The sequence below is a fragment of the Podarcis muralis genome, chromosome 2 (assembly GCF_964188315.1).
Source record: "Podarcis muralis chromosome 2, rPodMur119.hap1.1, whole genome shotgun sequence".
Classification (NCBI taxonomy): domain Eukaryota; kingdom Metazoa; phylum Chordata; class Lepidosauria; order Squamata; family Lacertidae; genus Podarcis; species Podarcis muralis.
In genome coordinates, this window is record NC_135656.1 from 2,311,303 (window position 1) to 2,338,643 (window position 27,341).

The following is a 27,341-nucleotide window of genomic DNA, read 5'->3' on the forward strand; positions in this document are numbered from 1 at the left end:
GCCATGCTATCTCTCTCCAACCCTCAAAGCTCCTCCTCATTTGCTTTGCATGAACCACCCATAGCTTTATATATATAACCATGCTGCGATGAAAGACAGCTTCTGTTGCTTGATTCTCTTCCCTGTGCCTCCTTGAAACTTCACCCTCATCACCATCTCTGCCACTGGGACCATGAAAACCTGGGCATGTCTTCTCCTGGCAGGAGCTTTCTGCAGCCTGGCATCTGGATGTAAGTAGTAGTAGTAGCAGTAGCAATAGTAGTTTTTTTTAAAAAAATAGATTGGGTGTTTAGATTATCTGTACCCAGAGAAAGAGATGCTTTATGGTTTGATGCTGCACAGCGCTGAGGAAGAACTGCTTAAGGAACTATTGTATTGTCCACCTCCAGGAGCTGTTGGACTTCAGCTCCCATCAGCCCCAACCACCATGGCCAACGGTCAGGGACTATAGGAGGTGGAGTCCAGCAGACCAGGTGTTCCTCGCACCATGACCAATAGTCTGCACTGACTATCAGTGGTTTCACACAGGGCTATTTCCAAGCTTTACCTTGAAATGATGGGGATTGAACCTGGGACATTCTACATGCAAAACATGTGTCCTGCCCATGCCACTGAGTTATGGTCCTTCCCCTTGCAACTGCAGAGCCACCTCTAAGTAAGTCCAAAACTGAGAGGCTCCAATCCTAAACACATTTACTAGCAAACAACTCCAAGAGAGCAGGACTTCCTTCCAAGTAAATATGCCTAAGGTTGCAATGAAAAGAGATGGTCGATTACTCTGCATTTGATTGCTATAAGGTGGGTCTCAAGCTGATTCTTTTGCCTGGCATTGCACTTAAGGTGACAGGAGTATTCCATCTGTGAGGTTGGGTGAGTGGCACATGCAAGCAACTCATCACTTTATATTGCAGTCATCAAAGGAATGTGTGAACTAAAGCTGTTCCACAAATCCCAGTGCTTTTTTTCTTTAAAAAAAGTTTAGGTACTCATTTTGACTCAAGAAAATCACCATTTCATTGTTCAATTTGGGAAAAATAAATACAGTAAATGGACAAAACTACAAAGATTCACAAAATGTTTAGGAGTATGCATACCTCTGTGTCCCCCCAGAAAAAAAGCACTGGGTAGCACTCCACTGAAAAGTGGCCATTGAATGTATGCTACTTGAAATGAGCATACACACACACACACACACACACACACACACGGAATAAACAATGCTGATTCCATGTGTGTGGGGTTTTGAGTGGTCCTGGGGAGTTTATTGGGCCAGATGTCCTCAGTGGGCTCCCCTCCTTGAGTGGGTTCATCTCCTTCCTTTGGTCCCTGCTGCCCTTTCACTTGCCTTCTCCCTCTTGAGTGCTTTTGCCTGGCAGCAATGGGCTCTTCCTGATCTGTGAGAATGCCCCTTGTTTGCTTGCTTGCCTGGATGGAGAAATGTCTGTGTGCGCACAGAAACTTTTGACTTGTGCATGACTGAGATGTAGCCTACTGTACAGAGGTAAGAGTCACATCCATTGCACTGCCTATTTTGCCTTTGGCTCTAACCACTGCACAGCATGTTGCCCCCAGAAGGTTGTGCATGAAGTGGCTCATTGAAAAAAGTTCCCCACCGCTGGGCTTCTGAAAAAACATCTGCAACATATTTTATGGTGTGCCCTTCTCTTTCCCATCTGGACATACAGCTAAATTGGATTGTAGCTTTAGTATAAGCTGGATTCATGCCAAATTCATTCTCCAGACAGTTTTTTAAAAATAAAAAACTATTATATTATATTTATGAGCATTAACAAATACCTGCTCAATTGTAGTACTCATTAGCCAACCAGGATAAAAGGGAGCATAGTGACAGTTCTGGTAGTCGCACAAAGCTATAGTATTACTGTTCAGGAGAGATGATTTGCCAGTGGTCAAGTCTGCCACTAGACAAGAAGCTGTCTTAAACACTATGAGGTAAATACAAGAAAAAATATTTAAAAAGGTTATGCATTTCTATGATTTGGTAAATATGGCTGTTATTGTGCGCAGGCCCTGTTGATATTAGAGAAAGAGTACTGTGAAAATACTATCCTTGATCATGGTTCCAGTAGTGCATTTCCAAGTTTCTCTCACTGAGGGGAACACAAAAATATTTCATTGCTTCTAGTCCCTGCAGTCCAGCCCCAAAGAGCTATTCAGCCTGCACCACTGCTTGTCATTCCACATAGCTAGAAAAGGCTGGAGCATGTGTAATATGGGTTATTATTGTCACAGAGTTGCTGCCATAATTAGGGGGAAATGGACTGAATGAAGTAGAGCCACTTCCCAAATTCTTTGGGCTTTTCCAAAATCTGTCATTTTTAAATTGCATCATCTTGTAATAGAAAAGCACCGTGACACTATAGGGAAGGTCCTTGCCTTCGGGGAAGGGCTGTGGCTCAGCAGGAGAACACGTGCTTGGCATGCAAAATGTTCCAGATTTAATCTCTGGCATCTCTTGGTAGAGTTGGGAAACCCTGGATGTCAGGAGAGCTATTGCCAGTCAGAGCAGAGTGGACAATAATGAGAGAAACAGCCCAAGGACCAGACTTGTATTCCCCTTCGGTCTTCTAAGAACATGGCGCTGCCACATATGGAGCGAGGAGGGGCAAAGCAGTGGGAGTCTGGTGAGCTGTGGCTGCTGTGGCAAAGCCAATCTGACACTCCCATGCCGTGTCTATGCTGTGCCCACATCAGGCTGTTTCTTATTCTTAAAATACTCAGATTCACAGCATAGTTCTATCTTTTTGTGCCAAGTCATCTTAAGCAAACTGCAAAACTGGGGGGAGGGGGGGTATGTAGCCACGAGACTATAAACCCAAGCCTGATGATATCTGGGCCTTTGACTGAAGAGAGAAATTTACCAAGAACAGCACAGCCCAAGATGACCTAATTTTTTCCACCAAGGTGAATTTTCTGCCCCACCCCCTTTGAAATGCTACTCAAAGCAAACAGTACTAAAACAGAATTGTGCATGTCAGTTTTGCATATATTAAATGCTTCACTGATTGCAAGGGCGCACTAACCTTCCTCTAGAACACTGTTCATGCTTCTGGTGGTGCACCATAGTACTCTCTCAGTATCAAGGCTGACTACTCGTGTGTTGTGTCCTTAAATCCAGAACCAGGAGAAGCAGACAGGTGGTTTTGCCAAAGACTTATGGGCTGGGAGGAACATCCAATATCTACAGCTAATTAGAGCTGATTGATTTCTTGAGAACATGTCCTCTTGAGTCTGTAACACTTCAGAATGCTGCTGGGAGGGATTGCTTGTGAATGCTGTTTTTAAAATAATAGAAATACAGTTTTACTAGTTTTCTACTTTCTACTTTCATTGAAGTTCTTTTCATGCGCTGGAGCATTCAAACATGAGATTTTTCCTACCTGAATTAAGAAGTGGTACAGGCCCAGCAGAACTTTACCAACAAGATCAGCCATAGTACATAAATCACATACAGTGGTGCCCCGCAAGACGAAATTAATTCGTTCCGCAAGTTTTGCCGTCTAGCGAATTTTTCGTCTTGCGAATTAGTATTTAGACAAAGGAAACAAAGTCGCGAGACGTTTTCGTCTTGCGAAGCAAGCCCATAGGGAAATTCGTCTTGCGAGGCAACTCGCAAACGGAAAAACCTTTCGTCTAGCGAGTTTTTTGTCTTGTGAGGCATTCGTCTTGCGAGGTACCACTGTACAGGCTTTATCATTAAGATGGTTCTGGGCTGTTGCCTGACACATTGCTTTCCCTGCAGCTGTTTGCACCATCTTCTTCCTGCCTGGGGGCATGAGCTGTTCATTAAGTTATGGCACCTTCCCTTTAATGCCAGCTTGGCCCTGCGACTGTGGGTGCCATGCAGCATGCATGACCCTGGCACTGAAATTTGTGGGTGCCCGACTCCTTCATGGGGAATTTTGTGGGTGCTCAGGCACTCAGGGCCCCAGGGAGTTGACACCTATGCTTTGACCCAAGAGATTTGGGTTCAAATCCCTGTTCAGCCATCCCTGTGCCAGCCAGTCTGTGAGGCTTGGTGAGAACAGCTGGGAGGGGTGGCAGATCTGCCCCCCCCCCCCCGGAGCATGCCGCTCCTTGTCTCCTGCGCTTGTCATGCTCCTCCTCTGCACTCCCCAGCCTGCTCCTTTCTCCCCACACAACAACCTTCAGCACACCAGGACCTTCCTGGGCCACCTCAGGTGGTGGTGGTGGAAAAGGTGGAGGAGGTGGCATTTTCTGTTTTGCCTCAAGGCTCTCCCCACTGACCTCCCTGTGGATCAGCTAAGGGAGAGGGAAGGTTGAGCAGGAACAACGCTGGATTCATGATGGTGGGGGCAGTTTCCCTGCACAGGGTACTGTACCGAGGGGAGCAGAATGGAATAAATATTTAGGAGGAGGTGCCAAATTTTATTTTTATTCAGGGCACCATATTGCCAAAGTCCTTCCCTGACAGGAGGTGGCAATGGCTCAACAGGAGCCTGAGCAGGAGGATGCAGTCCTGTCACTTAGAACCATTGCCTTCACAGATGGGAACAGATCCACCTGCCCTGAAGGGGCACATGGTTGCAATCCTGATGTTCTCACAAGGCGAGTGAGTGCCCTATACTTAATCATTAGAAGCTCAGTGGGAGGGGCTGGGAAACTTGTTGGGACATCTTTGTCACTTCTGACCGGTTCTGAACTTCCTGTCCTGCTCCTGAACTCCTGACCTCCTGACTCTTGATCACTGTGTCTGTTGCTGAGTCTGTACTGTTACTTTTCTGGATAAATAGCTCTTCCATCCTCAGAGCCACTGTCTCCGTATGTTGCATGTGACAATACTGAGCTAGATGGACCAATGGGTATGACTCATTCTACATGACGGGCAAGATGTTCTCCTCTCCTGATGTTCAGCCAATATCTACCATCCTGTAACTCAAACCCACTAAATTAAGGTTACCAGGTTTTTTTCAATAAATCCGGGACACTTTTCAACTTCAATGGATTTTGTATGGGGACTGATTTGTAAATCCGGGGAATGTCCCCAGGAAACGGGGATGTCTGGTAACCTTACACTAAACGCTCTGCCCTTTAGGGCAGCAGAGAGCAAGGCTCTGTCCACATCTAAATGGCAACCCATAAGGTATCTGAAGAGGGCTATCATTCATGTCCCCCCTCAGTTCTCTTATTCCTAGGTTGGAGGTGTTGACCTAGTGTCAGAAAAATCCTCATCTTTGCGGTGGTGAGGGAGGGGGAGGGTACAACAACAACCACAATTTTATTATTTATACCCCATCCATCTGGGTGGGTTACCCCAGCCACTCTGGGCAGCTTCCAACACATATAAAAAAACATAATAAAATGTCAGACATTAAAAACTTCCCAATACAGGGCTCCCTTCAGATGTTTTCTAAAAGTTGTGTAGTTCATTATCTCCTTGACATCTGAAGAGAGGGTTAGAGGCGTAGCAAGCCCAGGTGGTACCCAGTGAATAATTTTTTTGTCACCACCCCCCCCCACACATTGACAGCTCGGGGTAGGCTTGGGAGTCATGGGCGGGTGCCAAATGTCACCCCCTGAGCGATGACACCTGGGGTGGTCCACCCCCCTTCCTACGCCTCTGCGACTCCCAAGTACCCCGAGCCATTGGGGGAAGGGGGGAGCTATGCTGCTTTGCAGGGGCGCTGGCAAAGCTGCGCAGCTCGTCCTCTTGGGGGCCACGGCTCCTGTCTGTCCCCCTCCCTCCTTCTCTGGCTTGCTGTACAGTTGCAAAGCAGGAGCCACTTACAGCAAGCCGGGGAGGGAGGGAGGTTGGGGGGGGGCCTGGCTCACCGTAAGTGGCTCCTGGTTTGCCGCTTTACGGCGAGCCAGGGAAGGAGGGAGGGAGGGGGAGCCGTGGGTCCCGTCCGCCCCTCCCTGGCTCACTGTAAAGTGGCAAAGCAGGAGCCGCTTACGTTGAGCCAGGGAGGGAGGGAGACTGGGAGGGGCCCCCACCTGGCCATAAGTGGCTCCTGCTGGTGGTGGAGGGATCCCACCACCGTCCGTACAACACTCCAGCCACGCCGGTGGCAAACCACTATGTACAGTGCATGTGTGGCGTCGCTACGCACAACGCATGCGTGGTGTTGCACGTATGCACTGTGCGTAGCGACGCCACACATGCACTGTACATAGTGGTTTGCCACCAGCGCCTCCCGAGAGCCATACAGACAGTGGCAGGATCCTCTGCTTGTGGCTTCAGCCACGAACTGAGGATCCTCCACATGTGGCTGCGGCGGCATGGTGGCTGCTCACGGCGAAGCAACTGGGGTGGCGGGGCGAGCACCCCGTGGGGTGACTGGGGTGCGTTCTTGTCACCCTCCTAGACATGGCACCCAGAGCACGCCGCCGCCCCCGCCACTCCCTTGCAACCCCACTGGGGAGGGTGTTCTACAAGGAGGGCACCACTACCGAGAAGGCCCTCTATCTGGTTGCCTGTAAAGTCACTTCTCACAGTGAGGGAACCACCAGAAGACCCTCAGTGTCCAGGCTGAACGATGGGGGTGGAGACACTCCTTCAGGTATCCAGGGTCAAGGCCGATTAGCGTTTTAAAAGTCAGCACCAACACTCTGAATTGTGTTTGGAAATGTACTGGGAGCCGGTGAAGATAATTTAGGACCAGTGTTATATGGTCCCGGTGGCCACTCCCAGTCACCAGTCTAGCGGCTTTATTCTGGATTAGTTTAAGTTTCTGAGCCACCTTCAAAGGTAGCCCCAAGCAGAGTGCATTGTAGTAGTCCAAGTGGGAGATAACCAGAGCATGGAGCACTCTGGTGGGATGGCGTGCAGGCAGGTAGGGTCTCAGCCAGCATACTAGATGGAGCTGGTAGAGAGCCACCCTGGGCACAGAAGAGGAATGAAAAAGTCTTCCTGCTGTAATGTCGGGTTGCACATAGTGTGGAACAAAGAACTGAATCATCATATATTTCTTGAAATGCCTGCAATCCTGTGCAAAAAATCCCATCCGTTTAATGAACTTTGTAGAGGCAGATCTACGGGCAGGGTTGACGTCATTTTAAAATGCGTATTTTATGCAGTTAATAAATATGTTCTGGTTTAACCGCCCTTTCTTGATGCTTGCTCTATTGCACAGTTGCTTGGAACAGTTACTTAATGGATGGCAAGAGTTGCCACATTTAGCAAGCATCTCAATCTGTCACACATTATGATGAACTGATGATTAATTAACCTGAATGAAGTAACAAAAAGCTACTACCAAGGTGATGATGAATAATAAAGAGCAAGCAACCCAGGGACTGAAATATGAAATGTAACACCATGAATCACATTTATTCATCTCTAAATAAAATTTGTTTTTGTGTTTTTAACTTTTGTGTTGAAAATTGAAAAGGGGAGCTAATATATGGCTTATCTGAAAGACCCTATTTACTCATACAAACCTGTCTGGGTTCTGAGATCCTCAGGAGAGGAAGCTCTTCTCTCAGTCGCGCCAGCCTCACAGGCACACTGGCATGCTTGGAAGGGAAGTAGTACAGAGCCTTCTCAGTGGTGGCTGCTCCCAGACTTTGGAAGTCCCTCCCTAGAGAAACTAGACCAACTCCCGTCCTTCCACTGGAAGGTGAAGAGCTTCTTGTTCCAACAAGTTTTGGGAAACTGACTGCTTTTAACAAAACAGCTAGTGCCGTACGGTTTTTATTGTAATTATTTTTATGGTTTTGATAGGTGTGTGTGTGTGTGTGTGTGTGTGTCTGTGTGTTGATATAGTTTTAATTCTATCTATGTTTAATTGTTTTTGAATGATAGTTTTTAGCTGTTCTTATTTTTATCTGTAAGCTGCCTTGAGTCTCTGCTAGGGAAAAAGGTCAGAGACCCTCAAATGTACTGAGTACAAGCAATCAGAATAAGGTTCACTATTTGACTGCTGATTCAGGACTCTAAACTGTGTTTTATATAATTGACTTTTTATTTTGTTCTGTATATACTGCAATGTTCTTTTGTTGCAATGGCTGCAATGGCTGATGCAAATAAAGTCTCATTCATTCATTCACTGAGTACAAGTGCTGATCTTCATGTGGAGATAATCTCGCTCCCCACCCCCAAAACTGAAGGCAGTTAAAAGAGGGGTCACTGCATCATACTTTCATCTCTGGTAACCATGTTTTGCATGTTTATGAATTATTTCAAAAAATTACGAAACCAATTTTATTAGAAGAAAGAGTGAGTTTTAAAAAGTAGTGTGTTCCATGGAAACAGACCCTTTCTCAAACTACTTTGAACTTTAAAAACCGTGACACAATATAGTGTGCCAAAATGTCCGCTTCCAATTTCCACTGATGTTCTGAGGCAGATTTGCACTTTGAAAATCACTGAGGTTTCCACTGGCAATCAAAATGTGCTTTTTATTTCCCCAGTCATTAACAGCAGGTTTCAGGGAATTTTGCTGACCCCCCTGTAGATTGAATCTCTTACCATGATCAGGAGATGGCATAAAGTCTCACTAGTGTCTACTCTGCTCAAGCTTACAAGCTTCATTATATAAACAAGCATGATTACAGCCATTTGCCTTTGGCAAATAACATGCATTGCGGAACTCTTGTCCTCCTGAGAACAAGAGAACACTTGCACATATTTAGTTTCTGGAGCTGCATGTGAAATCATTTGATTTATATTCTACACAGTGATGGAAATCAGGGTCACATTCAAAGAGTTGCACAGCTTCTAGGGATGTGTGGATCTGTCAATTTGGATTCTCTCTGCTTCTCATTTTTTCATAATTTCACTTTGCCCCTTTGGATCACTTTTGTAATCACAAAAATCAACATTTTATTGTGCAACAATATACACATTTTAAATTTAATTTTCCCTAATATACACATTTTTGCAAGCAATTTCCCCATATAAATGCATTTATTTGTTATTTATATATGTGTTTATGGACACTCCCCCAACATGCACATTTTTAAATACATTCTTTGGGTTTGGAAAAGTGCATCACAAAATCTGGACAAGTGCATATTTTGAAGGATACTCATGTTTCAGTTCATGCAAATTAGGCAACTGCACATTTAAAGACGAAGCATAATGAACACACACACACCATTATATATTAGCTCCATCAGAGTTTCTGCATCACTTGCCTTCAAGTCATGTCCTAAGATTCCATATATTTTTGCACTAAAGGGGTGCCAATTTCATTTTTAAAAAAATGCTGATTATAAAAAAATAAAAAATATCAAAGCAGTTTTTAAAAAGCCTCAAGGTGGATAATCAGTGTGGTGCCCTCCAGAAATTTTGGATTCTCTCTCCCATCTCCCCTGACCATTGGTCCTGCTGGCCAGGGCTGATGCAAGTTGTGGTCCAAAACAGCTAGCCATGTTCCCTACCTCTGTGCTATTACTGGTGGTACTGTGGTTCTTGGCATGTAATATTTATAATCTACTTTAGATGGACAGGGAATAGGAACAAAGGAGGGGGGAGGGTTGCCAGCTTCTTTTCTTATCTAGCTCTCCTGGGTGCTCTGCTTTTGTCTCCTGGGGTGGGGGGAATCTGTTAAGGCACAAGAGCAGAGCTGGTGAAGAAAAGGAGGTAACCCTGGGAATACGTGGTGCCTGGCACAGGATAAACTAGAGGTGAGTCAGCTTGTAGGAGGGAAACAGGTAAAGTGAGGTTGACACAATTCAAAGATGCTGCTAAAGTATTGCTGCTCACGAATCTCTGCCGAGAAATAGCAAGAGATTCCAGGGGTCTTGGCACATAACCAGGTTTTGTGTTTCCTTGGAAAAAACATGGGACAACAGAGGCTTGTGTTCTTATGAAATATGGTTTATTCATACATAGTTACGCCTGAGTTTTATGGAGAAAGAGTTCACAGTATTTACATTTCAAGAGGCGCTTGTCCTTTCCCAGCAGCACAGCATCGGATCCAGAGGCATCTTAATTATGTATCATTTATTACATTTCTATACCACCTTTCATCCGTAGCTCTCAGGGTGGTTCACAGCATAAAAATGCAAGGTAAAAACACAAAATACATAATAAAAACAACCAGAACAAACCAAACACCTCCACCCACACCCCCAAGGAAGGTGGGAGGGGCCATAATGAGTGGAGTTCACGGCACGCACTCAAAAATGTACCTATCTGGTGACCTTGCTTCTCCCAGCTTCTTGAAGGAAACAGTAATGCAATGCTTTTATGTTATTGCTAAGAGTGTCTCTCTAAGTACAGGGGGCCCTTCCTTCATACTCACAACCTTAGCCAGTCCCAGCATAATTAAGGAGCTGAGAAGCGATGATAGCTCAAGGTCCCAGCATATGTTTGTATTCTGAATGCTCTGGGTTCAATCTCTGGCATCTCCAGGTTAAAAATGTGAGGCTGCAGGTGATTTGAAATGTACCCACACCTGAGATACTGGAGAGCCACCAGAGTAGACAACCTGGCAGCTTCCTTTTTTGCATGGATTAAGATAGCCAGTAGCATCCCCTGTATATTCTAAGGGACCCATCACTTCTTGCAGCATTCTGATAACACAAATGTTTCTGAAACAGTTTAAGGTTGTCCTCTACTATCCCTCCTAACCTATACAGTGGTACTACACCCCTTTCTGCATATGCCCACTTTCACTTTGACTGCAATCTGCTAATCAACAGATTCCAACCTTAATTTCAGCTTTGTATGGCCCCCCTGATTCCTGCAAAGGGCGATGTAATGAAAAATACAATCCAAAAGATGTTTGCCACTGCAACAGCAAATGTGAACAACACCAGAACTGTTGTGAAGACTACTATAGCCATTGCCAGCAAGGTGAGTGAAAACTCTGGACGCTAATGTTACTAAAGTTCTCCTGTGGTCATTCCCTGCTTAAGCTGTCTTCCTAAAGGCACCTGGTTGACCTCCTCTGTGGGAAACAGATGGTGAACTAGGTAGGCCTTAGGTCTGGTCCAGTTTGGTATGACAGAAACATCTATATAAATAAATGGAAAAGGTTTATACCTGTCTGGTCAGGGGGAAAGGTGGGGTATAAAACAACAACACTTGACTAATGGGTTTTGGTTCTTGATGCTAGCCTATCATCATCACCACCATCCTTACAACTGATTATCCACCCTTCACCCTAAGGTCCTGGGGTGTGTTGCAACAATTAAAACACAATATTTTCTTTTAAAAATATATTACTATCACCAAGATGCCCTTAAGAGTCAGGACACTTCTCAAAAACAGTTTCATTTTGCACTGGTCAAGGGGCCTTGATATGGTTTGTGTGCAATTATTTCTCCTTTCTTTTATCAGCTAATGCAGATGGCAAAGAAACAGGAACAGTATTGGATGGTGAGTACTTGAATTGCTTTTTAGATGAGTTGTTTGTGACATGTAGAATAGCAAACCAGGAGCAGGTGGTGAGTTGGTTCGCTGGTGAGAGTTGTTGGTTGCTACTGTGGAGGAACTGAGGTGGCAGCATGCTTCTGAACACCAGTTGCTGGGAACCACAGGAGGGGAAAGTGCTGTCTTGCTCAGGTCCTGCATGCAAGCTTCCCACAGGCACCTGGTGAGAACAGGGTTCTGGACTAGATGGGTCATTGGGCTGATCCAGAAGGTTGTCCTTACACTCAAATGTCTGTCTCTCCCACAGGGGAATTCTCCAGTAGTGATGATGCAATCACCAATGAAGAATTGCAACAAACATCTGAGCAGCTTTACCAAAGCGATATTAACAGAGCTGGGGAGGCTGATATCACCCTTAACAAGCAACACTTAGCTTCAAAGAATCAGGACCAGTCACCAGAACCGTGAGTTCCACACAGACTTGATGCATGAAGGTGCCCTGTTTTTAAGAGCATTAAGTCTCTGGCTACTGGATCAGGCCAGTGGCCCACCTCTACTCCAGCATCCTGCTCTCAGTGGTCAACCAGATGCCCCCAAAGTGAAAATCCCAAGCAGGACCTGAGCACAGCTGTATTCTCCAGTTGCAGCTCATGATTTGGTATTCAAAGGTAGACTGTTCTTGTCTGCCATGTCCACCCTTTCCCAGGCCACAAAAAGCACTCTGCAGGTGCCCCAAGACCATTCAATGTTAGTGTTACACATTTCCAAGGCTGGCACTGAAATAACTTGCGGCGGGAGCTCTGATAAAACCCTATCAAGCTAGACTTAAGCAGCTGCAACTCCAGCGATGGAGCTGAAGCTGGCATGCATTTAATGTTTGTAAAGAGCAGATTCAAAATAATTATTCTTGTTCAATTGAGTGGATGTATCTTGTCTTCCACTGGGGAAGTCTGCCCCCTGGTGGCCGCTTGGGTCCTGCAGCGGTTTAAATCAAAACCTCCAGCCTGCAGATGGATGAAAAGAGAGAGAGAAAGAGAGAGAGAGAGAGAGAGAGAGAGAGAGCGCTGCAGCTGTGGGATGCAGCTGTTTAAAAGTGCAACTCTAGAGCTCAGCATCTTTCCACTTCCTGCCCACCCAGAGGCATGCCCTGCAGGTAGGAGACGTGGGTCCAATAGGATGGGATGGGAGTTGGGAATCTGCAGAGAGGAAGGTGGTTGAAATAAATGTTTTTATGGGCTACTTTGATGTGGGTTTTTCGTTTTGTTTTTTGCTGGTTTTAGCAAAAAGGCTTTATTGAGATACTCAAAAAGACAGAATTTAATAATCTCGCTAATTGTTAAAATGTAAGGCACCTTTTTAAAAAAGTACATTGCAAACTAGGGCTATTGGGATTGCAGACTGGGGGTTTCGGACACTCAAAGGGATTCTTCCAGCATGGTGTGTGGTGGGGAGGGAAGGCTGCTCTGGTTATCCAAATTGAACGTAGTAATAATTTGGTTGCATTTTACAAAGCACTTCAGACGCTTCCTTCCAGAAAGCTCCCCTGCCCATGAAATCTTCCTAACAGCCTTGTGAGGTGGGCTCGTTCCTATGTTTGTAGCAAATGGTTTTGGAAGCAGGTGGCAGTTTACGAAGATGCTGGCTTTGTTTGATCATTTGTATTTTGCTGCCTATAAACCTTACTTGGTCTGCGTTAATTTTCTTGCCCTTACTGGCAGTGGCGGTGGCAGCGGCGGGGGTGGGCAGGGGATTTACGTATTTCTATGGGGAAAAGATTAATGTCATAAATTCATTTAGTGACAATGACAAAGCAGATGCCACTTGAAAATAAATATTAGAAATGTTAAACAATCCAGAAAAAATAAGGAGCATTTCATAAATTACTATAAAAATTTATATATAGTAGAAGAGAAGGATGAAAATAAAACAGAATTCCTGACCAAGAATATATTACTATTGATAAAAAACCCCTATAAAACATTTTAAAATATATAAAAACATTTTAAACATTTGCTGCGGCAACACCAGTGTCCTTAAAACAGTAGCGGTGGCGAGTGTGGGCCCCGCCCCCTAGGCCTGGTGGGGTGGGCCTACAGGAGGGAGCGGCCTTCCTCAACCCCCACGGTGCAGCAGCAGCAGTGGTGTCCCGGTGCCTCATGAGGCCTCTTAGGCTGTTGCAATGGTGAGTCAGTCTGGGCCCCGCCCCCTGGGCCAGGTGGAATCAGCCTGAGGAGGGAGCGGCCTTCCCAACTCACAGTGCAGCAGCAGCAGTAAACTTCATACCTGTGGTCCATAACTGTTCCCAGTCAGCCATCATAATGTTATGTCCAACATCCTGTGCCCATTTAATCATAGCAGATTTAACCGTCTCGTCCTGAGTGTTCCATTTCAACAGCAAACATGGACTGGCCTTTTGCCCTGCAATGGACAAATGCCCCACCACGCAGGAGGGCTTCTGCAGCTCAGACCATCCCATACTCTGCCATCATCAGCAATGCATAGTTCACATCCTCTTGGTAGTACATGGGGTTGGCGTTCCTCTCCAGCAGCTCATGAAGGACCTCAACCCATCTGTCATCTTCTACCACGGTGCTGGAGCTTCACAAGAAAACAAGGCAAATAAAATACCACCATGACCATAGGAGGAGGGCAAAGTTCTGCACTGGTAGTGGTGGTGGTTTGGTAACAATTAAGAGCCAGTCAGTAGACAGCTCAGAGGGAAGAGCGGTATGCCAATGAGAAGCCATGTTATTCTGGGCCACATTCTGGGGGCCACATGCCAGTGGTGGGCAGGGCCAGAGTGAGTAGGAGAAACTAATGTGATTTTTTATTTTATTTTTTTACCATTAGACCACCAGGTCCATCTAGCTCAGTACTGTATGCACTGGCTGACAGCAGCAACAGCTCTGCAGGGTTTCAGGCAGGGGATATTATAAGCGCCAACTTGGAGATGCCATTAGGGACTGAACCTGGGGCCTTCTGTATGTGCATAAGGTGCTCTCCCCTTAGCCATGGCCCTTTCCCTGAAAGGTGGGGTTCTGTTTGCGCATTTCATGGTATTTATACACCGCTTGCTTGTAGAAAACCCTCAATCATCCTAGTCCTCATAGTTTTGAAGAATGGGCTGAATTGAATAAGAACCCAGCTCAGTATTGTCTACATTGACGGGGAAGCAGCTTCCCAGTTACCTTTCCATCATTTCCTGCAGCACAGGATCCATACATTCCAAGATCTCGTCGACCAACGGCTGGTACTCAAAGATGATCTGGTGGAAGCCATGGAGAAAAGACATTCTGCCCCACCCCCCTGCGTTGATTCATTCAGGAAATGGTCTAAAGCTTCTTCCTCGGCCTACCAAAAAATAAATTCTTCATCATCACATTATTTTAAACTACTCTCTCTCTCTCTCTCTCTCTCACACACACACACACACACACACACACACACACACACCCATCCAGGAAACAAGAGGCATTATCACATTTCAAGGATAAATTGCAGCCAGGCACAATCATTCATGGAGGGTGTGGCCTGGAGGAAGTCCCAAGGGCCACACAGAGAGGCCTCAAGGGCCAGATCTGTACCCCCACTGTCCCAGGCATAGGATTCCCTAACTCCTGCTTTTGAAAAAGCACCATCTTAAAAGAGCTGTGTGAGAGGAATGCTGTGACCTTGGTCGCAAACTGTAAAGGGAACTTGTCATTTTTAACCTGTCAAAAAGGTAGTTTTTAAGCCAGCTTCAAACCTTTGGGAGTAAATTGCCATGAGTATAGTGCATTTGAAGGGGAAACTCTGGGTGCACCAGACAAAAATGACTTGTGGTAAAAATGGGCCCCTGGGCCAGCAATAAGCCTTTCAGGGCTAGTCACTCAAGGGAACTTTCTGCAAGGCTGTCAGAGGTTAAGGAGACAGGCTTTGCCAGGGTCCATCCTTAAGACGCCACAGCAACAAAACAACTTGATGTCTTGGGAGACCAGGGGCATGCAGGGCTTCTGCTCTCAGCTTGCTAGGGCAGGATGGAACTGGGGCCACCCCACCCAGGAGTCAAGAGACTAGTAGCTCATGACATGACATTCCTGTCTTGGGAAGGAGTGATACAGTGGCAAGTAGAAGGCTAGCCCCTTAGATCTTGAGTAGGAAAACTAAGGCCTGGAGGCCGGATCTGGCCCAATCGCCTTCTCAATCCGGCCCATGGACAGTCCGGGAATCAGCGTGTTTTTACATGAGTAGAATGGGTCCTTTTATTTAAAATGCATCTCTGAGTTATTTGTGGGGCATAGGAATTCATTCATTCATTTCCCCCCAAAAAATATAGTCTGAGGGACTGGCCCCCTGATGAAAAAGTTTGCTGACCCTGCTTTAGATGCATGCCTTTATGTGGAGTAGCACAGTCATTAACCCAACAGGTCCAGAGTTTCCTTGCCCCTCCAGTCCTAGAAAAGAACTCTCGATTGCAACTGCCATTGCCCTGTTGATAGAGAATCAGAGCTGTAGCGCCATTCATAACGTAAGAATATTCTTCACAATTATGAGCAGGGCAGTGGAGACAAGCTGCAAGCGGCAGCAGCCTATGATTCTATGAAATTAACCCAGAGCAAGAGATCTGATCTCACAGTGTTCAAAAAGCTAAAGAGACCCTCTCCTTATCAAGAAGGCCACCTGACTTCTTTCCAGGGGCAAGATGGGTCTGCATTTCAGATCCAACCCCCCTCAAGAAAACTACTACTACTTTTTTTAAGCTACCACATTTCCCGAGGCAAGTTGCAAGGCCCCTTGACTGGTCCACTGTAGGATAGAAAAGCTATTTGCCACATGACTCCTGGAACCTGGGGTTGCGGGTGCAAAACCAGAATGGCTATCCCCCACTCCTCACCCCGTATGCAGCAGCACTTTCTATTATATTTTTTTGTAGAGAATTTATTTGGCTATTTTTGCAATTTGCGGCATTTGGAAGGTTGCAATCAGCCACAGCAAAACAGGTTGTACAGAGAGCACAGTGGGACTTAAGTTTAGGCATGTATAGGACAGTAAAACCCAATGAACATCATGGCTGAGTGGGGATTTGAACCTGGGTCTCCCCAATCCTAGACCTACAGACTCTAACCACTACACCACACTGCTCGCACTGGGCTCAAACCTTCTTCACTTTGCAAAGTCACAGCTTCTGAGATTGGTGCTGCTGCTAGTGAAGGGACACTGCCTCACTCTCGTCCATTCATGCCCACATAATGTGATTATTTTCCAGGTTCTGATGTTTTCATTTCTGTCAAGGAAAGCACTTCCCTGTAAATGGTGCAGGAGCACTCATGCAAACCTTTCCCAAAAAGTAGGGAATGCTGTACCATTTCATTCTTTGGAGGGTTGGCCCAGCCCCAAATTGCCACTGCAGCTGTCGCTTGTTAACTCCATGAGTAGACTAAGAGGAAGTCCGTGGGAAATGTTAAAAGGGAAAGGCTACCCTTCTGACATAAAAAACGGGGTTTCCCCAAGAAAAGGCACTTCCAGTAAAAAAAACAACCAACAACAGCTGCAATTAATGCTAACCATGGGGTAAAATTTTGAATGGGGCAAGCATTCTAATGACCAAGAGCAGGTGTGGGGAATGCTGTGCCCCCTGCTCCTGAATGTTACTGAACTACAACACAACTCCAGCCATTCCTTGCCACGCCAGGCTGATGAAAGATTCTCCGTCCCTGGAATAATGAGCTATCCAATTTAGCCTGCATATTTTTCTTGCACTTAGTAAACAAAGCTAAAAAGTTTGAACCTGCCAAGCTAATATTTATTTTCAATCCTGCTTTGTCATCGTCACTAAATGAATTTATCTTTTCCCCATAGAAATACGTAAATCCCCTGCCCACCCCCGCCGCTGCCACCGCCACTGCCAGTAAGGGCAAGAAAATTAACGCAGACCAAGTAAGGTTTATAGGCAGCAAAATACAAATGATCAAACAAAGCCAGCATCTTCGTAAACTGCCACCTGCTTCCAAAACCATTTGCTACAAACATAGGAACGAGCCCACCTCACAAGGCTGTTAGGAAGATTTCATGGGCAGGGGAGCTTTCTGGAAGGAAGCGTCTGAACCGCCCTGAAGTGCTTTGTAAAATGCAACCAAATTATTACTACGTTCAGTTTGGATAACCAGAGCAGCCTTCCCTCCCCACCACACACCACGCTGGAAAAATCCCTTTGAGTGTCTGAAACCCCCAGTCTGCAATTCCAATAGCCCTAGTTTGCAATGTACTTTTTTAAAAAAAAGTGCCTTACAGTTTAACAATTAGCGAGATTATTAAATTCTGTCTTTTTAAGTAACTCAATAAAGCCTTTTTTTGCTAAAACCAGCAAAAAAACAACAACAAAAACCCGCATCAAAGTAGCCCATAAAAACATTTATTTCAACCACCTTCCTCTCTGCAGATTCCCAACTCCCATCCCATCCTATTGGACCCACGTCTCCTACCTGCAGGGCATGCCTCTGGGTGGGCAGGAAGTGGAAAGATGCTGAGCTCTAGAGTTGCACTTTTAAACAGCTGCATCCCACAGCTGCAGCTCTCTCTCTCCTGATTGCTCACTCTCCCCACAGTTTTCATCTAAGTGCCCTGAGTGGCCTCCTGCCCTGCCAAGCAGAAACACAACCAAGTAAATGTAGATGATGCTCAACCGGTTGCATCTCAGCTACAGGAAACAGGTTTTAAAGGAGGGAGGTGGAATCCACCTATTTAACATTCTAGTGCTTAAAACAAAGGTGGGAATACTCATTGAGATTCTCAACTTTAAAATTTGCATGTGGACATCCAAAATCTAAAAATTTCAGTTCATTAATTGCAAATGGATATTCAATTTACAATTTTTAAGGGGACACTATTCCTTTTACTGGGCTTTTGTGCATCACGACTTTGGAAGCAAGAGTTGAGTTGCAGCCAAAAAACAATTATACTTTTTTGAATGTCTGGTATCAGGCTTCCTATTTTCTTTAATGCTATAACATACACATGAGTAATACCGATTACTGAAATCTCAAGCAAATTTTCCTAGCATGCAGCTTAATCCTATCCATTTTTACTTGGAAGTGCCACAGTGTTCACTGAGGCATTATCCCAGATCAGCATACATAGGATTGCAAAATTACAAATTTCATTTTGGTTGCATATCTAAAGTTCCACCTGTATCAAAGGAGTTCTCACTGAATCTGCATCCCCATCAGATGGTGGATCTCAAGCAGAGGATAGAACCCTTAAACTGCAATCCTATGCTCACTTTCCTGGGAGAAAGAACTGTGCAAAATACACGGTTAAACCAACAAGACTTTAAGATTTACTTCCTGTAATAAAAATATTTCACCATAAATGTGAAATTTTGCATTTAGATTTTAATATTTCACCAAAGTTCATATCTATCTGAAATTTCATCTTCAATTTCATTTCCTAATGATTGAGTGACAGACCTCAGTGACTGGAGACATTAAGTTACTTCCAATGTTATTGCTGAATTGTACTGGAAGAGGGAAATTCTCATTTCCTTTTAAATTAGACAGATGCCTCAAAGGCACGCCCATTCTCTTCTAGGATTCTTTCCAACGAATAGAAGCAGTACATGGTGCCAGTCCTCTTCCCAGTCTCCTCCCTCTTCTCCATCTGCCCACTCATCCTTGTCGCACCACCACCTCTGAGCCTTCTTCACTATGGGATTCCCCAGCTGGTTTCTCTCACCATTCCTCTCCGTCCAGCCAGTCCGTGACACTCCCCGCATGCTAGATTTGTATGATTAGAAAGTTGTTTCTTTTTAATACAAGGCAGCGTTCAGTTGTGTGTTCCCTGAAGTAGTACAGTCCAGGCAGAGGGCATTTTAATAGGAAACATTCCATTTCTGTGTGCTTCGGCTCCTAACCGCAGCAGAGTGTTTAGCTGGGGACCCCGTAAGAAGAAAAAAGACCATCTTCATAGCAGGTATTTTTGTTTGTGTGTGTGCAGGCTCTTCAGCTACGTCAACCAGGAGAAGCTCTTCTCCAAGCCTACTTATGCCAGTTTCATTAAGCTGCTGGATAATTACCATAAAAGTGTAGGGACAGGGGAAGAATTCACTGCTGAGCAACTGAAGGAGCAGGATAACTTCCTGAGTGAGGTCATGAAGACTGAGGTGATGAAAGTGCTTTACAAATTCCTGCACAGCAAACGTAAGTCTTTCTTCCTAATAAGGTCTCTGCCAGCATAGCCACTATGGTCCCTCCAGGTGTTGTTGACTACCACTCCCATCAGCCCAGACCATGGCCCATGCTACCTGGGGCTTATGGGTATTATAGTCCAAATTTCTGGAGTTGGATACGCCTGATCTATGCAACTGAATTTAAGGGCCTTTTTGGTAGTAGCGCCCGAGTTATGGGGTTCCCTCCCCAGAGAGGCCCCTTCCAGGTAAAGACGTTTTTTCCAAGGCCTTTTAAATTCGTGGAATGTTCTCCCCAGGGAGGCTCACCTGGCTCCTTTGTTATACACCTTTAGGCATCAGGCACAAACGTTCCTCTTCAACCAGGCCTTTGGCTGATTGACATCCTTTTAAATGTGTTTGTGGGAGGGGAGGGAGATTTGTTGGTTGCAATTGTTTTTATTGCGTATTTTGTGTTTTTACCTTGTATTTCTATGTTGTGAAATGCCCCAAGGTCTATGGATGAAGGGAGATATGAAAAAGAAATAAATAAAAAGAAATAAATAATTCTTAATATATTTTGGAGAGCTTTTTCCTGCTATTTTATGTGGCTGCTGTTTTATCTAAGGTGTGTTTGTGTGCTGGGGTGGGTAGTGGCAGTGCCTGTTGGATGATGAGTGCAACATCACTGCCCAAAACCCTCCTGTATCTATTCTCTCAATTGTATATCCCTCTCTTTCCTTGATATTGTAGTTTTCACTTTTGTGTTGTTGTTTTAAAGGAAATCTCTCTAGTGCTGGGAACCCCAAGATTCTTGGGGTAGAAGTCATGACAGTTTAAACATTTTAGTGCAAAGCCTGGCTTTCATTCAAACACTACTTTTTCTGTGAGTGTCACATCATTAGTAAACACATCTGGTCCCCATTGCTTCACCCAAGCTATGCAGAACATTAAAGGGGAGATATAGGATTTCTTTGGGATATTTTATTTTGGTTCTTTTGAGTGAGAAATTAATGCCTTTTGTCTTCCCCTCCCCATCTCTTTCCTAGATCATTATGGCACAGAGGCAGAGTTTGTTGCTGACCTAAAGGAGATATGGTTTGGCCTTTATTCCAGGGGCAAAGATGAGCATGACTCCAGTGGCTTTGAACATGTGTTTATAGGTACACTCATAAAAACCAATAAACCTCCACCTTCCACAGTTTCATGCAATTACCCACCTCCACTTATTTGCAAGCGTTGTTTGCCCCATCTGATGCTGTTTTGACACCATTTTTTAAACTTGAGAAAGTTTCTATTTTGAATTATCTAAACAATTAAGAAGCACATGATGATATTGCAACAACATGTAGCCAGTCAGGTCTAGAAACAGGGTGGCACCATTAGCTTGAATCTACTAGCCCTCTCTGTGGTTTTGGCTACATGAACATTTGCACAGGAAGACTCAAACTGGCATTAATATATACAGTACTAGACCGCAGGGCAGCTTGCACCACTCCCCTGGGTTCCCTCCAGCTGCACTGCTGCTGCTTACTGGCATGGAGAAGAAGAGGGGCAAGGCAGTGGCAGTGTGCTGGCCCAGTTGCACTGCACTGACTTCATTGCCACTTCACACCTCTGCAACCAGGTTGGCTGAACGGTGCAGCCCGACCACAACATCTGTTGCTGCATATATATATGCAGATAAATACATATTTTCCTTTTGTTGTTCTCATCACCCAGAAGTAAACTTAAAATGCCCATATTTAGTGGCATCAGGATTTACTAGCCATTAATGGAAAATGTTCTTTACTTTTTAGGGGAAGTCAAGAAAGGAAAAGTATCTGGATTCCACAACTGGATTCGTTTTTATCTACTGGAGAAGCAGGGTATAATTAACTATTTCAGCTACAACTATGATGGTCCGGTGAGTATCCCTGGGAATGGCTACAGTCTTCCAGACTCTTTGAAGGCATCTTGGAGAATGAAAGTTCCATTAAAAAAAAAAATCCAGAAATTTTGCATAACAGCTAAAATGAGACACAGACTCTTACCTCAATGACTGCAAACATTTTTTTTTTACTAATTTTTATTACTTTGTCATAAGTTATGTACAAATTAACACATAGCCATGTAAACAATAACAGAACCACACATAGATCAAGCACTTTAGAAAATTTATTTTAGCGCCACAGAAAGGAGCAAATGTTGGTGGGGCAGTGCCCAGTTGCCCCAGTAAACCAGCCTCTGCTGCCTGTTCCTAGTCTCCCTGCTCTAACAGCCATGTGCCTGATATATAGCAATAAACAACAAAGGGCTTCATTTGGAGGTGCCTCTCCACAAAATACTGCCCTACGCTGCCACCTAGGGTTGGGTGACAGAATGAGATGATTCCTAAGAAGCATATTTTTCAGGGGGAATGAAAATGCTTGATGCCAGACTCACTTACTGCCTATAGCAAAGCTCAAACCAGTCTATTAAGTAAACTTCATTCTGCCGTTTAACTGAACTCTCTTAGGCTGTGGTCCTGAATTTCGCACCTGTGGTGCATCCTCAGGCATCTCCTCTAGTGACCACCAAGGTCCAAGCCTATTATGTTAATTAAAACAAAAGCCTTGGGGGGGGGATTGTGTGATAGAGAAGTTTCCTGCTGTTTTTATCTGTAAAATAACACTCTTTTGGGGAAAGTGTTAGGTGTTTTGCGAGGAGGGAGTCCTGAGCACTGGCAATTTTCTTCTGTGAAATGGGCATGTTGTGGTGCCCATGGCAATTCCTTAGATTTACAATGTGTTCCTGAGTCCCCAAAGGTTGGGGACCTCTGTTCTTAGAACACCTATTTCAGAGGGTGCCTCCCATTTGAAAGGTCACAATCTGTTATTTTCTGAACACCAAGAGAAGGTAAAGAGGAACAGAGCACAGGGAATACGTATTCTGACTTAGTTTTTCCAAAGTATTATATGGCTGCTTTGCATCTCAAGGCAGTAAAATGTAGATCCATCAGCACCAAAAAGGCTGTCTCTCTCTTGACCTAGTCTATGGGCAGCCTGTGCATAAGACCTCTGAGGGCAATCTCAAGGCCTGGGCAGGTTTACCTGGGTACAGTTGGCCATAGGAACAGAGAAAGCAGCCTTCTCATGAGTCCCTTTAGTTGGTCCATTTAGCTCAGTATTGCCTACATCAACTGGCTGTGGCTCAACAGGGTTTCAGGCAGGGGACAATCCCAGCCCTACCTGGCGGTGCCAGGTCCTTCAAATAACCTGGTTCCAAACAGTTTAGGGCTTTTTAGGCTGGAAACAAACAAGTAACCAATGCAGCTGACACATTACAGATGTTATCTGCTCAGACCATGTGCCCCCACAAGCATCCAAGTGATTTCCAAATTACCTTTAAAAGCAGTCCGTCCACCCACTTTATCTGCACCTCATGCAGAGCACATTGCAATCATCTAGCCTTATTTACCCATAAGATGAACCCCTCAACTCTCACAAAAAAGTATACCTGTATTCTTCTGCCAAACATTGGAGGTGCGGCATGCTAGACCACTTAGGTACCACCATCAACACAAATACTCATATCCTCAGAATTGGGGAGTTTTCACAGCTTACCCCCCCCCCCAATGTCTTTAAATATCCTCCTTAATAATTTCTGGTGCTTTTGTTTTCCGGTTTAGTGGACCTCATACCCAGATGTGTTGGGGCTGCAGTTCAATTGGGATGGATTTTACAAGGAGGTTGGAACAGCCTTTATTGGAAGCAGCCCTGAATTAGAATTTGGACTCTATTCACTGTGTTTCATTGCTAGGCCTGGAAAAGTGTGAGTATAATGACATTTACAGGACATTTACATAACTATTGTGTCTATAGACCTCTCCAGTGTGTTGTGTTCTTTTTAGAAAAAAAGGGTGCCGGTACTCACCATGAAGTACAATGAGTGCCCCCAAAACCCGCCATAGTATGCAAGGGAAAGGGAAAGGGGAGGAGGAGGGGAGAGCAAGCTCAAGCTCTTAAAGCTGCAGTTCCTAATTCATTACTATAAATGCAAAATAAGTTCTTAAAGATACAGTTCCTAAATCAGCAATATATGATTTTATTTTTTTTCATGTCTCCTGCCCAGACTGATACCTCAGTCAGTGAAGCATGAGACTCTTAATCTCAGGGTTGTGGGTTCAATACTCACGTTGGGTGAAAGGTTCCTGCATTGCAGGGGGTAGGACTAGAGGACTCTTGTGGTCCCTTCCAACTCTACAATGCTATTATTCTTCCTCTTCCTGCACTCCTTACCACCAACCACATTTTATTACAGTTTAAACCCCTTAATTAGCCATTAGGACTGTGAAAATACCCCGATTCAGTTCAAGGCCCAAATCAGTTCCTAATTGGATCAGGGCCTAATTACGATCACTGATCAAAGTCTGAACTGCTTTGGGGGCCCTTTGCACAGCTGTACTAATTGTATCTGTGGCATCTAGTCCCTGCTGTGCAGGCTGCAAAGCAAGCATGGGGTTTGTCTACTGCCTTTGGAATGGAGAGCCAAATACTTTGTTAGTTCAGATGACAGATGGTCAAGAGGAGGGTGCAGATAAAATTTGAGAGAGAGGACAAGGCAGGTGGCTCAGGAACAGTATTTTATTTCATAAAATGTATATGCCGCTTGATCGTAAAAAATAGAGAAAGGAAAAGAAAAGCCTCAAAGTGGTATGGGACAGGTTCACCCAGACACAATAAGTTGACTTACTGTTTGTGGATGTTGCAGCCGTCTTATGACTGGTTCTGCTCATGTTCAGTTCACACAGTCCAGGACAATCCGTGACTTGGAAATAGGTTGAGTTGTGATCTGGATGTTTTTTTGTAAGGCTGATGTTTCCACATGCACCAGTCTGTGGGAAAGGGAGAGGGAAAGGGTGTTGGTGGCAATGCAAAGCTGACTTGAATAAGAACTAGTTTTCTCCCAGTGTGGAACTTCTGATTGGAACTGTGGTCTGGTTCAAAAGAAAGAGCTGAAGGTTTGAGTAGCAAGATTATTAAATGTCAATCTTCTGTTCTTCAGGTGTCAACTGAAAATTGGGGGCCATGACCTGGGGATTCAGACTTATACCTGGGATAAATCCACCTATGGGAATGGGAAAAAGTACATAGCCACAGCTTATGTGGTTTCCCCATGATGCTACAAGATCCTGAGTATGAAAACATCCTGAATGGCCAGATGCAGCCTGCATGATGCAACCACATTTGTATGGGAGCTGCTCTACATAGCCTTTCATCTTTCGATTGAACATTTTTTTCTGTTTGTTTGCCCACGTCATATGGAGTGTGCAACAGGTCTTGTGACTGGAACTCATCTGTGACAGTGAGCACCATTCATGCTCCAAGTAATACTCTGCCAGAAGTGACTCCACATTTTGCCTAAAGCACAGTCCAAGGTGGATTCACAAAAAACACCTGGATAATGTAAATGGAAAGTGAAACAATCATCAACAACAACTGGGGAAAAACAAACTTTTCTATCCCACCAACGTAAGAACATAAGAGGAGCCTTACTGGAGGTCCATCTCGTCCAGCTTCCTGTTCTCACAGTTGCCAACCAGGTGCCCATGGAAAGCCCACAGGGAGGACATGCACTGGGGCACCCTCCACATTTTTTATCCCCAGCAACTGGTATTTAAAGGCATGTCACTTGATACACTGAAGGCAGTAAACCACCACCATCTCTAGGAACCACTGGTAGTCGTATCCTTCTATCTAAGGCAAAATTTGGTATAAAATGGAGGTTCCTACCCCCAAGAAATTTCACAGGCAGCCAAACTAGAGCCAAGAATGCTAGCAACATTTCTCAGCAGGGGTGGGTCCAGGGTTGATGGTGTCCTCCAGGCAAATAGTACTCTAGTGAGCCCCCTGATCTGTCACTGGGTCCTTGAAGGCTGATCTAGCTCTTGTGGCAACACTCTAAGCAACACTGAGCAGCTTAGAGTGGTTAAGTGGTTAAGTATCCTCCTTTAAAGTATCCTCCTTGAAAGGTTGACAGAAGACATTCCACTATTTGAAGGAGGTTGTCTAGTCCAATAACCCTAAAAAGGGTGACCTTGAAGGTGACGATCAATAGTTACTACCTGGAGAGCGAACCAAACAGGCAGACACACAGGTCCCCTGGCCTTTCCTATTATGGTGTGATGTATTGTATTTTTGTTAGTAGTTCTTTCCAAAATTGCAACTTTACATATAAATAAGTGCCTGCAAATTTTGTGGTCTTCCTTTCCTGGTGATGCATAAATTACCCCCTTAGGGTTGCTGGGTGTAATCATGTATTAAATTTTCCGCAATGCTCCGGAGGAGAGTGGGGAACCTCCAAACACACAGGCTGGATTAGGCCCATCAGGCCTCCCATTAGGCCCATTAGGATATTTTGGCCAAGCCACATCCTCCTGCCCTAGATATCAGGTGTGAGGCAGTGAAAGATGCAGCAGGGCCAAAGGGGCTTTGCTTCCAAAGTGTCACACTTTGAGCAAGCCCTGGCAACCAGCTCCACACCCTGCCCCCCCCCAAACACTGTATCTATTTTATTTTATTTTTATTCTGTCATTGCCACCAAAATTGACTGGTTTGGACCTCTTCTCCTCTGATAAATGGGCTTCCAGTGAGGTCATACTGGGGGTTAGTCACCTCTGGCCTAAGGAGTCAAGTACCTTCTGCTCCATCTTGCCTGCCCAGCAGTATTCCATCAGAAAGGCATCCCTTTCAAGTCATCACTGGCAAATCAAAATGTGAGCACTTTAGAGATGTAGCCATTGCCTGTTTGATTTGACTTTGGTAGGTATCAAATCTGAGATCTCAAACTCTCCCAATGGCCCAATATTAAATGCCACAGCTTGTTAACTAACAAAAAGCTGTCACATCTTAAATGAAGAAATCAGATATAATATCAAATACTCCCATTACATACCCTTAAGCTGAAAATATCCAAACTTGTGAGCATTGCAGTCCGTCAGCAAGCTGTTTGTTCTCTGGAGAAAGCCTTAATGAAAGCAGGCTGACCTGCAGCCACTTGGGGGCGCTTGAGGCACACTGTTTCCTGCTATGGACCTTGGCTGAAGGACTCCACATTCAAGGTGTTCTGTATCCACGAGCAAAATGCCTGACAAGTTTGATGGGTGTAGAAAGGCAAAGGTGTGGGAAGTTCCTTTCTCACAGCCCCGCTCTCACCCCTGGTTCCTGAATTCAGCTCCTTTGCTGTCCGCTCTCCCCACCATCACTGAGGCAATTGCCCATGGCCAGGAAAAGTGAACATGTGGCATTTCAGAAATTGCTGGACTGTCACCCCTGATCATTGGCCATGCTGGCTAGGGCTGATGGGAGATGGAGTCCAACAACATCTGGAGAGCCATGGTTCCCCATATATGTTTCAGTAGGAGAGGAGTCACACTTTCTGCCATTTGCTCTCTCCAACACCCCTCAAGTCCTGAGTCCCAAAGACAACGATGTTGTCCACCAAGTCCTGTCCTATTGGACTCCTTCTCATTGCCTGAGATCCCATTTCTATTCCATGTGGTAGCTAGTGTCTGGTAGGACCTGTGGGGGAGAATGCAGCAGTCTTTCGCCCAACGCGGACCAAGTGGCAAAGCCATTTTTCCAAAACCAGCCCTGCCCGCTGTCTTCCCAAACTGCTTGACTCCTTATTTTAATGCTCCCCAATACTGTGGGTAGCCATGTGTACAACATTACAGAGGACAGTCCACTGTCTCAAGGCATTCTTTTTTTAAGGGATGGAGAACATCTGTGGCCTTACAGATGTTGTGGGACTCCCGACTCTCATCAACTCCCATCACCATTGTCAATGGTCAGGGATGATGATGGGAGTTGTAACTCCAACAATATTAAGGAGGCTGCAGGTCCCCCAAATCTGCTTTGTTTGAAGGGTTGTGCA

At 45.1% G+C, this 27,341-nt stretch overlaps 1 protein-coding gene across 1 annotated transcript; it reads left to right on the forward strand.

Annotated features, from left to right (window-relative positions):
* The first annotated feature begins 98 nt into the window (after positions 1-98).
* Positions 99-25,430, forward strand: ENDOU (endonuclease, poly(U) specific). Its single transcript, XM_077923730.1, has 9 exons — positions 99-230; positions 10,652-10,786; positions 11,273-11,311; positions 11,613-11,769; positions 19,277-19,479; positions 20,495-20,608; positions 21,245-21,351; positions 23,095-23,237; positions 24,471-25,430. Exons 1-9 carry the CDS (start codon positions 173-175, stop codon positions 24,583-24,585), a joined length of 1,071 nt encoding a protein of 356 aa, XP_077779856.1. The 5' UTR covers positions 99-172; the 3' UTR covers positions 24,586-25,430.
* The last annotated feature ends 1,911 nt before the right edge of the window (positions 25,431-27,341 follow it).